Source organism: Callospermophilus lateralis, chromosome 8 (genome assembly GCF_048772815.1).
Source record: "Callospermophilus lateralis isolate mCalLat2 chromosome 8, mCalLat2.hap1, whole genome shotgun sequence".
Taxonomy (NCBI): domain Eukaryota; kingdom Metazoa; phylum Chordata; class Mammalia; order Rodentia; family Sciuridae; genus Callospermophilus; species Callospermophilus lateralis.
The window spans coordinates 31,050,355-31,062,970 of NC_135312.1; the positions used below are offsets into that span (position 1 = coordinate 31,050,355).

The 12,616-nt window shown below is 41.7% G+C and overlaps 1 protein-coding gene across 1 annotated transcript; it reads left to right on the forward strand.

The window, feature by feature from the left end:
• Positions 1 to 790: 790 nt before the first annotated feature.
• Positions 791 to 9,280, forward strand: Chrna9 (cholinergic receptor nicotinic alpha 9 subunit). Its single transcript, XM_076864968.2, has 5 exons — positions 791 to 854; positions 1,151 to 1,296; positions 2,201 to 2,355; positions 4,810 to 5,342; positions 8,739 to 9,280. Exons 1-5 carry the CDS (start codon positions 791 to 793, stop codon positions 9,278 to 9,280), a joined length of 1,440 nt encoding a protein of 479 aa, XP_076721083.2.
• The last annotated feature ends 3,336 nt before the right edge of the window (positions 9,281 to 12,616 follow it).

Below are 12,616 nucleotides of genomic sequence, written 5' to 3' on the forward strand. Positions count from 1 at the left end.
GGGAGCACTCAGAGTCTAGGTAACTCATCCAGAATTATGGAGCTCCTAAGGGTCTGGGCTGGCAGTCACACCCAGCTGTTCAACTCCAAATCCAATTTACAACGTTGCTGCTTTTTCAGGAAGTAAATGCTGTTCTCTGATACAATACCCCCTCACACCAATACTCACACATTCACTATGTGAAATCCAAACCCAGTGGGACAACTGAAGAAGTGATCATAGGCAGAGGTGGTGAAGAACCCAGAATGCCAATCTGTTCAAGAGATCACAGAGCTGCTTCTCCTTCCTTCCCCCTTCAGATGCTTCTAGAAGCACCCGGGGCCTCTCTGGATGACTGCATCTGTTGTTCAGTTCCCCTTAGACCCTGCAGGCAAAGTCTGCTTGCTGCAGGTGTGGAAAGCTCCATTCTGCTTACTGTTCTCCCATTCTGGGGAGTCAGGCGCGCCCTTGACTCCAGCTTCAGTTCTTTTCTTTGGTCTAGGTGGAGTTCCTGCTGAGGGTAGCTAGGGACCCTCCACTGGGGTGGCTTTTCCAGAACAGCGCTGCCTAACACACCCTGAGCTCCCGGCATCTCAGCTACTAGAGCTGCCTGTCTCCTATTACCAGAAGGGAGGGCTGGTGGGTCTGGATGTCAAGATATTGGTCCTACGTGCAATGCAAGCCTGTGCTCTCCATCTGCCAAGTGAGACTGGGGCAGTGCAGGCTCTTTGAGCCCAGTCCCTTTCCCTTCACAGAGGGAAGTAAAAGCCCACACTGCCTGGCCAGGACATTTTAGAAGATCAGAAAAATGATGATCTGGCCCCATTCTTGCATCTCCTTTTGCTGGATTTATTTTGCTGCTTCCAGACTGAGAGGTGAGAGGCTGGTGGTGTGTAACCATCTGTATTTTTCTGGGGTCATTTCCTTGATAGGAAGTCGGGGCTGGGGCAAGAAAGACAGGAGAACTGACCTAACTGCAGGAAGTGTCTGTACTCCCCACTGACTCGTGCTGATCTGGGTAGGACAGGCCAGAAAAACAACCATCCATCTACCTAAAGCTTTTCTCTAGCCAAAGTTGGGCCATCCCCCTTTTTAGACCTCAGCCTGGTATTCTCTGTCTTGAGTACACACAGTACCCTGAGTGTTGATACCGTTCTCTCTTTCTGAGCAGCTGTAGAAACAGCAGATGGAAAATATGCCCAGAAGTTGTTTAATGACCTTTTTGAAGATTATTCCAATGCTCTTCGTCCAGTAGAAGACACAGATAAAGTCCTGAATGTCACGCTGCAGATTACCCTTTCTCAGATTAAGGATATGGTGAGTAATGGATAGTTGTGACATTTGGAAAGGGTCTCAGGATGAAAGAAAGCATGTTTCCTGAAGAGAAGGTCTTAAGGGGGAACTTGAGAGGGAATGAAGCAGAGTCCTGTGTACAAGCTGGCAGGAGAATAGAATGACAGGGGAGGGAAGATTTCTACAAAACCGTTTCACTAAACGTTACCCAGTGTTCATTAATGTTACTGTGACCTACAGCTCTGGTCATAAAACTTAACAGTCTTAGATCCTATAAAAAAAAAGCTGGGGTTATGTTTTGTATGATTCCACTTATACCTCATTTCCAAAGTAGGTAAATCCAGAGAGAGAGAGAGAGCAGACTGATTGCCAGGAGCTGGCGGGAAGGAAGTGGGAGACTGCTCAGTGGTTATGGGGTTTCTTGTGGGGAGATGAGAATGCTCTTGGATTAGATAGTGGTGAGAGTTGTACAACCTTGAGAATGTGCTGGAAGCCACAGAATTGTACACTTCTAAAATGGTTAAGATGATTTTGATGTTTTGTGAATTTAATCTCAATATTAACAAAAGTAAGCTGACATTGTAAGCTATGTCACCTCATTGCTTGAGTGCACATGTAAGGGTTTTTCCTCTGTTCATGGTAAATATTTCTTCCTCCCTCTATTAGTTGATCCCTTTTTATTGAAAATCAAGCAGTCGATCCATGCAAAACCCCAAAGACTTAAATATCTATCCACTTTGCATTTGAGACACTAAATCAAGAAGGGAAAAAATGGCCTTGGTAGTCCATCAAAAGGATAGAATTAAAAAGTTACCACTTACTCATTGAAAATCTCACTTATTAATTGTGAAGAGTAAGTTTCCTGAAGATGAAATGCATTTGGTTGAAGTGTCAATCAGATAAAGTGACATTTAGATTCATTGTGTAGGATGAAAGAAACCAAATTCTGACCGCCTATCTATGGATCCGCCAAATCTGGCATGATGCATATCTCACGTGGGATCGAGACCAGTATGATGGGCTGGACTCCATCAGGATTCCCAGTGACCTGGTGTGGAGGCCAGACATTGTTCTTTATAATAAGTAAGTACAAGTCCAGGTTTTCCTGGAATGAACCTGTTGATTTAATAGAACCTATACATAATGAAAAAGGGATTTTTAAAACATGCATGAATTTAAGGATTAATCCGTGTTCTTAGACCTTAAAATAATGGTCATAAAAGCCCAAATAGTAAAATAATAGATCATAGAAGCTCAGAGCTGGAAGGAAACCATCAAATTCCATCTATAGTCTCCTTTTTTCTGGTGAGAAATTGGAAGCTGCATTAGTTTGCTAGAGCTGCTGTAACAAAATAGCACACGTTGGGTGACCTAGAGAACAAAAATTCGTGGTCCTGCAGTTCTGGAGGCTGGAAATGTGAAATCAAGAGTTGGCGCCCTCTGAGGGTTGTGAGGAGTAGTGTGTTCAAGCCTGTCCTCTGGCTTCTGGTGGTTTCTTGACATCTTCAACATTCCTTGAATTGTAGAAGCAACACCCTGAACTCTGTCTTCATCTTCACTTGAAGCTCTCCTTCTTCTACCTGGGCCTAAAATTCCCATTTTATAAGGAGACCAGGGATCTTGGCTTTGATGCCCACCCTATTGTATAAGTTAATCTCATCTTAACTAATTATATCTACAACGATCCTAATCTTTTTTTCCCTCTTTTCACATTTTATATTGGTTCATTATAGTTATACATAATGATGGGATTACAATGATCCCAATATTTTTTTAAAACATTTTTTAGCTATACATGGACACAATATCTTTTTATTTTGTTTATTTGTTTTTATGTGCTGCTGAGGATTGAACCCAGTGCCTCACATGTGCAAGGCAAGCGCTCTGCCACTGAGCCACCACCCCAACCCACAATGATCCCAATCTTAAATAAAATCCCATTCGGAGATGTGGGGCTATTAGGATTTCAAAATACGAATTTTCTGGGGATACAATTTATGGAACAGCAGCATTCACTGTTCATGATTATATGTCAATAACAATGATCCTACTAAAATGAAACTGGAATGGTCCATCTAGAAGATGGACTATGGATTTTGGACTCTGTAAACAGGCGTATAGGACAGTTGACTCTTTCCCACTCTTGGAGCAAGGGGTCTTAGGTAAATAAGTAGGTAAGAATTATGTTCCTCAACTATAAAGTGCACACAAATTACCTAGGAATCTTGTCAAAATACGATTCAGATTCGGCGGGTGGACCTGTGTTCTTCCTTTCTACAAACTCCGGAGAGTGTTGGTACTGACAATCCACAGTCCATACTATGGGAGGAAACCAGAGATCTCCATCACAATCCAAGCTCAGTTTTTTCACCTATTGTTGAGGGAAACTCTCTCTCTCTCTCCCCCCACCCTCTCTCTATTTTGAAAACAAGTTTCTGTGGGTTGAGAAAGGTTCTTTTGTTGCTCAGAACAATGTGAATGAGAGGTAGTTTGGGACAGGATTCTTCCCTGGGTGGAGCATCTATTGGACACAAATTTCCCTTAAGAAAGCAAGACTAGTAAGAGGGAGCTTGGATTTGAGTGTCACTTCTTACTCAGAGAGCTCATCCAAGGAGCACCATCTCTTGAATCATAGCCCCAATCCTGCTGTCCATTCCCCACTCTGAGTGACCAGGGGAATCTTCCATAGTCCTTCCAAGCAACATAACATTCAAGAACGAAACTGGTGCCTTATTACTCCAGTTCACCTTTGAGAATACAATTGGCTTAGGTGGTTTCTGATGGCATTCTGTAAGTTCTAATAATTTTCCTTGGAAAACAAACAGAATGCTGGTTCTCTCCTCTGGCTTGCTTTGCTTGGCCAAGGCAGTGACCAGATCTTACTGAAATGCTTCCTTGCAAAATCCTAAGTCAAAGCGACCCAAGTGCCCTCATGAATTCATGCAAATGGTTCCTCTGTCTTTGCAATGGCAGTGGAGAAAGAGTGCTTTTTTCTAAAGGAAAATAGAATTTCTGTACTCAAAAATGTAAGGCATAGATTTTGATAATGCAAAGGAAGATATAAACCTGAATAAGTGATTATCTCTAAGATTATGGATGAATGATTGTTTTCCCCTGTGTTTCCTAAATACAAATATACAACTCTTACAACAACAACAAAAAGCTATTTTTAATGTTCTGGGGCCTATGTGAACAAAATCAGGTAAGCAGATTTTAGTCTCAACAGGCTAATTTTTGTCTGGATGTTCAGATCATTGACCTGGACCAAGGGAGTAGCACTGGGAATAGATGGAAGGAACATAGAGCAGAGGTGTTTTAAAGGAAGAATCCAATAGAACCTGGTCCTGGTGTGTCAATGGAGATGGGAGAGAAGGGCACATTAGAGGTGAATCCAAACTCTTAAGCCAGGACATCAGGTAGAAAGTTAATCCATTGCCAAGGACACTGAAGTGCCCGGCACAAGGCAATGAAATACCTTGGGTAAGGCAGTTGAGTTATCTTAGGAAGAGATAGTCATTGTCCTCATCTGACCTCCAGGGCTGATGACGAGTCTTCAGAGCCGGTAAATACCAATGTGGTCCTGCGGTACGATGGACTCATCACCTGGGATTCACCAGCCATCACCAAAAGTTCCTGTGTGGTGGATGTCACCTACTTCCCCTTTGATAACCAGCAGTGCAACCTGACTTTTGGTTCCTGGACCTACAATGGCAATCAGGTGGACATATTCAACGCTCTGGACAGTGGAGATCTCTCGGATTTCATCGAAGATGTGGAATGGGAGGTCAATGGCATGCCTGCCGTGAAGAATGTGATCTCCTACGGCTGCTGCTCTGAGCCTTACCCAGATGTGACCTTCACCCTCCTTCTGAAGAGGAGGTCCTCATTCTATATAGTCAACCTCCTCGTCCCTTGTGTCCTCATATCTTTTCTCGCTCCCTTGAGTTTTTATCTCCCAGCAGCCTCTGGGGAGAAGGTCTCCCTGGGAGTGACCATCCTGTTGGCCATGACTGTGTTTCAGCTCATGGTGGCAGAGATTATGCCAGCCTCAGAAAATGTCCCTCTGATAGGTGAGTTCAAGTGCCTTTGAGTCTCGCTTGGTAGTGACCGGAGGTTGTGATTCTGCCTTGAAATTGTAACGTTTGGGCCAACTTAAGTCTTAATCTAGGCTGTTGCGTGGTTCACTGAGGGTCTGCAGTTGGTATCTTAGATGGGGCTATTGGAACAAAACTGGTCTTTTGGTCTCTGGGTTTACACAAAGAACACCAAGATGCTTTATGGTTTAGAGCAATGGTTCTCAAAATGGTGGTCCTGGGACACACCATCTCAGTATCACCTGGGCACTTACAGATATACATTCTCAGGGCCCATGTTGGACCTACTGAATTAGAAACTCTAGAAGTAAGGCCTGGCAATCTGTTTAAATAAGCCTTCCAGGTGATTCTGATGCACTTTCTGTGCAAGTCTGAAAACCACTGACTCAGAAGGTAAGGCTCAGATTTTGAAGCCAAAGAAGCCTGACTTTACCAGTGACTCCTAGATCAATCTTGGGCAAGTTACTTCATCTCTAAGTCTCTGCTTCATCATCTGCAACATTTATATAATTGCTACCTCCTGAGAAAATGCTTGGTGCAGAGCCTGGCATATGGCAAGTATTGAGTTAACAGTGACTTTTATTATCTCTTCACATTATGAGGGCTTTCCTCTAGGGAAGACTGGGAATCATGATAGAAAGCTGAGCTGGAATTCTAAGCCTGACATCCAGCCTTAATGAGATAGTTCTTCACATTTATTGGGTATAAGAGCAGTGGAAGAACTTATTAAAATGCAGCTTCTTAAACTGAAGGAGTTTGGTTTAACAATTTTGACCAACATTTGAGAATTGAATGAAGCTCATTCTAAAGCAGAGCACATTTTCAAAACTCTGCGATGGTGAAATGTTTCTCCAAGGGTGAATACAGGATGAGGCGATCATCCTCATCTCCCTGCTCTTTTACCTACTTTGGTCTGATATCTCTCCTGTCACCATTAACACCTACTTCCTCCACTGGGGACGTCCCCGAGAGTCAATGCCTCCATCTCCAAAACTTGCTGTTGGAATAGACACTTACCAGAATAAAAACCTAGATCTAATTTTTAGTTCTTTAAAATAAGCAATGAGGAAAAATTTGAGATCTCCAAGATATTTAAAGTCCCTTGGTTCAAAGGGAGGCTGAATGATCTTTTCTTCTCTGTGGAATCCAGTTTCCTCTCTGTAGAATCCTCTCTAACTAATCCAGTGTGGAATTGGTTTCTTTGGAGATTTCTTCCTTTTCATTTCTCTTCTAGCAACCCCTACATACACACACACACACACACACACCCACACACACACACCCCTACCTTTTTGAGAAATAAACACACTAAGTTTGCCTCTCCAGTAATAAAAAGCAAGAGAGACATTGGCATTGTTATTGCCTCTCCTGAGGAAGAAATGATTTACAGTAATGACAGCCAATCATAACTCTGTTTGAAGCGGATCTATTGGCAGATCCTCTCTTCTTTAGCCTTGACGTTGAACATCTAGTTGGCACAATTTCTAAAGAGAGATGACTCTCTGGAATTTTGCAAGCATCACTTGTTTTGTTTCTATGATGGCATGAATTTTTTTTTCAGGAAGTGTATACACAGTTCTTGAGAAGATTAACAGTCACAATTTATTATTAGTAGCACCTAGGAAATGTGTGCCCAATCTTACAGAAACATGTTTAAGTTTTCCACATTAAGTATACAGTATTTGGTGTGTGTTTCTGGCTCGTGATCTTTACCTTACAAAACAACAACAACAACAACAAAAAAAAACTACCCCCACTTTTAAATTGACCTGAATTTTTAACAAATAATAAATGGACTATAAACATTATCAAATGCTTTTCTTCATCTGTTAAGACAATCACGTGAGTTTTCTCTTTCACACATTAATAGAGTAAAATACATCAAAAGGTTTTCTGGACCACACTCTCCCTTTTCATGACATATTAATATTTGAAGACAATATGGGATTCAGTTAGTTAATATTTATATAGAACTCTTCAAATATGTCTCTAAGCGAAATTGCCTTAATATTTCTTTTCTCATCACTTTAAGGATCAGGTTAAATTGACTTCATAGAGTAAAGTTATCCCTCCTTTTCTGTTTCTGCAACATCTTACATAAGATGAATTTTTTTCCTTGAAAGTTTGATAAAACTCATTTACAAATTCTTCTGGACCTATAGTTTTTTTCTATATGGGGATAAGCAGTATAATTCATTCCCATTTTTATTCAAGTGTTCTTTTTTCTTGCATTAATTTTGACATTTGGTATTTTTTCTTGAAATTCGCCTAGATTATCAAGTACATTATCATAAAGATGTTTCTAATATGATTTTATTTTTTCCAAATTTCTACTCTTTTGTATTCTCTCTTCCTCTTGCTTTCTCTATCCTGTGAGTGGGCATTTCAAAGATTCCTCAATTTTATTATTCTTTTATTCTTCTCCTTTGTATCTTTTTCTTTTCTGGGAGGGGGTCTGGCTAGCTGCCCAGGCTAGCCCCAACTCCCGGGGCTAGCAATCTTCCTAGCTCAGTCTCTGAAGTAGTTGGGACTAGAGGCCGCCATCACCATGCCCAGGTTTATTACTCTTTCCAAAAGCTTTCCTTTGTTTTGCTCATCTTCTTAATTTTTTGTGCTATATTTCATGAACTCGCCCTCCTTATTGTTTCTTTCCTTCAATTCCCTTTTTCATGTACATTTGCTTTATATACTCCCGTTTTAAAGATATAGTGACACGGTGTCTCTTTTCTTACCCACTAGTAATTCTCCTCCATATTAACAAAGTTTAAAGACAAGCCTGAGACCTGCTGAAGTTCATTAACTGCTTGTATGTTGAGAGTGGCAAGGTTTTTCACATCCTCATCTCTGCACACATTTGCAAACCTTTTAACTTGGAGCCAAGAACAGTGCTGAAAATGTTTACATGCATCTTTTCTATTAAGCCTCCTCATATTTTCATGATACTATTTTGTTGTTGTTGTTACCAGGGATTAAACTCAGGGGCACTCGACCACTGAGTTTATTTATTTACTTTTTATTTATTTATTTACTTTTTATTTTACGAACTGAATTGCTTAGCACCTCGCTTTTGCTGAGGCTGGCTTTGAACTTGCGATCCTCCTGCCTCAGCCTCCTGAGCTGCTGGAATTACAGGTGTGTGCAACCACACCCAGCTCGTGATACTATTCTTATACTTGTTTCACACAGCAGGAATCTGAAGCGTGGCAGGTTATAAGTCCAGCTGGCATTTGAACTCAAAAGATTTGACTCAGAGGTCTGCACTAGTGACCACTGAATAGGCCAGTTCCTGAGAAAAGGTGATGGTTTCTTTCTCTTTAAGCAAATCAGAGGACTGTGTTAAAGCCGACTTAGCTGCTGTTGTTTTAATTCCAGGAAAATACTACATAGCCACCATGGCCTTGATGACAGCCTCCACGGCCCTGACCATAATGGTGATGAATATCCACTTCTGCGGGGCTGAGGCCCGGCCTGTGCCTCACTGGGCCAGGGTGGTCATCCTGAAGTACATGTCCAGGATCTTGTTTGTCTACGACGTGGGGGAGAGCTGCCTCGGCCCTCGCCACAGCAGGGAGCGGGACCACCTCCCCAGGGTGTATGGCAAACTCCCGGAGTCCAACCTGAACACAGCCAGGAACAAAGACCTTCCCAGAAAAAAGGAAATGAACAAACTCTTAAAGAATGACCTGGGGTGCCAGGGTGGGAACCCACAGGGTGCTGACGGTTACTGTGCCCGGTATGAAGCGCTGACAAGAAATATCAAGTACATAGCCAAGTGCCTCAAAGATCACAAGGCCACCAACTCCAAGGGGAGCGAATGGAAGAAGGTTGCGAAAGTCATAGACCGGTTTTTCATGTGGATTTTTTTCATCATGGTGTTTGTGATGACTGTTTTGATCATAGCAAGAGCGGATTAGGAGATATTTGATACCTGGGGTGAAATCAATAAAATTCCCTGCGATCTCCTCCAGTGTTCTTTTAAGCCAGATTGTTGTTCAAATGTAGTTTAGGGGTTTTGTTGTTTGTACTTTTTATTTTTGACTTCAAGTCCACATTGCCGCTATCTGTCAGGTTAAAAGGCGATCCAAAAGTTCAAAGGCGGGAAACTGGAGGAAATAAGGAAAGACTCCTTTCATAACCTTCCAGAATGTTGGGTGACACCTCTAATTGACACAACTATTCACCTCTTCTGCTGTTCAGATAACAAAGCCCTGCAAATCAGTGTTTAAAATTTAAAGGAAAAGAAAAAACAAGACAAAAACGTTTTCCCATTGTTCCCTTAGTTCATATTAAAATATGCTTTTTGTTGTTGTTGGAAAATTCTTCCTTTAATTGAATCTAATGACATCTCTTAGACTTTTCTTTGACTTGGCTTGTCATCATGGTTAGCTCTGACAAAGAGTTTCTCCTGAACAAATATTTCCCCCTTAGTTCCTTTTTTTCAACTCACTTTCTAAAACATGCTCTGAGAATGATTTAAGTCTCAGTGGTAAGTTTGCTAGGCAGGGTACATTTCAAGCCAAATCTCAAATGATAGAAAAAAAATTTTGTCCTACATGAAGTCTAAGGGTCAGCAATCCAAAAGGGAAGAGAATTTCTTTTCATGGTGATGTCTACATGTTGGTTATGTTGTATATAAACCCTAAAGATGAGGTCATTCCCACATTACCTTTTCTTAAAATAAGATAAATAAAGTTGTTCCTACTTTTAGTCTCTGACTGAAATAAGGTCATCAGCAAGCTGAGCTCATTCGTTCAACTATTCAAACATTTATTTTCTCCTACATATAATAAAGCAACATGATTTGTATTTGCATTGGCTATCATAGCAAATCTTGTGATCATCACCACAATTCTTTGAGATAGGCAGGCAGGTATTGCTGTTCTTTCTCAGAGGGAGAAACTGTGGCTTAGGAAAGTGGGTGTAAGTGACCTACAACCTCAATGTCCAACTGGGCTGGGATTCAGCTCTTGGTACTATGGCTCCAAGTAGGACCAGAGTTGCTGAGGCCACATGGGTTTTGACCACAACAGATTGTAACTTAGAAGAGACTAGAGATTTTCATTCTTTATTTTAAACTTTCTGCCTTAATTTACTTCCTGTGTATCTCAACTCCTTTCCTACTTTCAATCAAATGTACCTTCAAAGGTGGCCATGCCCTAATCTTCACAACCTGTGTGTGTGTGTGTGTGTGTGTGTGTGTGTGTGTGTTAAGTTACAGGGCAATGAGGAATTAAGATTGTAGATCAAATGACCTTAAGATGGGGAGATTATCTTGGATTATCCAGGTAGGTCCAGTGTAATTATGAGGATCCTTATAAGTGGAAGAAGGAGGCCAAAGAGGGTACCAAAGAGATGGCGTCTTGAGAAGGAACCGACCAAGGTTGCTGGCTTTGAAAATGGAGAAAAGGAGCCATGAACCAACAATATGAGTAGCTTCTAGAAGCTAAGAGAATTCCTTTTTGTCTCTCCTTTTCTCAATTATAATCTGACGTGGCAAAGAAACACATTGTTCCCAAGAGCCTCTGGAAGAAAAGCAGTCATGTTGAACACTGATTTTAGCACAGCAAGACTCATTCCAGACTTCTAACCCTCCACAGCTCTGAGATAATAAATGATTTTAAGGCACTAAGTTTGTGACAACTTGTTAGAGTGGTAACAGAAAGCTAATACAGTACTCATGAGCATTACTGTGTGCTATGGTGTCAGTAAGTCTCTCTACCAGTGCGTTGGAGGTTTAGACCTCAGGGTGGTAGTATTGGGAAGCGTTGGAACCTTAAGAAATGAGGTCAAGCCAGGTGCGGTGATGCTTGCCTAGAATTCCAGTGACTCTGGAGGCTGAGGCAAGAGGCACAAGTTCAAAGCCAATGTTAGCCACTTGGTGAGGCCCTGAGCAGCTTAATGAGACCCTGTCATAATAAAAAATAAAAAGGGCTGGGGGTGAGGTTCAGAGGTCAAGTGCCTCTGAGTTCAATCCCCAGTACCAAAAAAAAACAAAAAAAAAAAACAAAAAAAAAAAAAGAAAAAAAAAAGAAAAAAGAAAAAGTAAAAGAAAGAAAGAAAGAAATGAGACCAAGTAAGAAGTCCTTAGGGCAATTAGGGGTGTGTCTCCAGAAGTGATCGTGGGACTTCAGTTGGTTTTTGGCTTCCTGTTTAGAGATTTGATCTCTTCCATACTTGCCCCCATTGTTGCTACCTGCCATGAGGTGGTGCTGTCAAAAGGGACCCTCACCAGAGCCTACACCATGCTTATTTGGACTACAGGCCTCCAAAACTGTGAGCTAAATAAACCTTTCTTTATAAAGTTTGCCCATCTCAGATATTTTCATTATACCAACACAAAATGACTCCACTGTGTATTTAACTTTTCCCATATTTAGATTATTTAATTAGGATGGATTTACCTACAGCCACTTTGAGAAGGTCTTGTTGAGCCATGCCCCTGGGAAACCCTGGGAAAGCACAAAAAGATTTTAAGCAAGGGAGAGAGACGGTGTCAGAATTGTGATTCAGAAATAAGACTGGGGTGGCAATTAAAAGACTGTAGAGAAAAGAGAAGAGACAGGGAAATAGATCCATTGGGATGTTTCTTACTAGTTCAGGCAAGTGATAATGAAGGCTTGACCTGAGACAATGGGAATAAAAAGTAGGAAAGATTACAGATCACAAAATATCTGTGACCTCGGGTAGACGGGGCTTGGCGACTGGTTGGTTAAGAACCGCTGAGGAGATGTTGTTTAGGAGAGATATGAGGATGAGAAGGAATTCGACGAGGTAAGAGTTGAAGAAACTGCCAAATTGCAGGTCAGAACTCAGGCTCAAGGGCAGAACAGGGCTTATTACATAGGAGAAAATTTTAAAAAGGTTCGGGAGGTAGAGAGATGCAATCAAATCACCGACAAGAGATGAAAGAGTCAAGTTTGGCAAGGTGAGCAGGGCCAGGTGATGCTGAGCCCTGCAAAGTTTAAAAAAAACACCAACCACTTTGTTTATCTTCTGACCGCCTTGGTGCACTGAGATACACCTGGTTTTTTGAGGTCCTGAACTTTGTTCTTTCTTCTCTGTATCCCTGTGCCTACTTTTCCATCGACTGTGGGTCCAGACCAATACATGCCAACGAGCCATGGGCAAACCTGGCAAATGGACTGTCTTTGAGCAAACTGGAAACACAAGTTCTAGGATATCTGAAGCAATAGGAGTGAGGCCACTTGTAATGTCACCGACTTCAGAGGCTAACAAGGAGCTGCCTCTTT

Coding starts and splice junctions, on each gene's coding strand:
- Chrna9 (XM_076864968.2), top strand. CDS start 791: ATGATCTGGCCCCATTCTTGCATCTCCTTTTGCTGGATTTATTTTGCT. Junction 855..1,150: donor TGCTGCTTCCAGACTGAGAG/GTGAGAGGCTGG, acceptor CTTTCTGAGCAG/CTGTAGAAACAGCAGATGGA. Junction 5,343..8,738: donor AGAAAATGTCCCTCTGATAG/GTGAGTTCAAGT, acceptor TTTTAATTCCAG/GAAAATACTACATAGCCACC.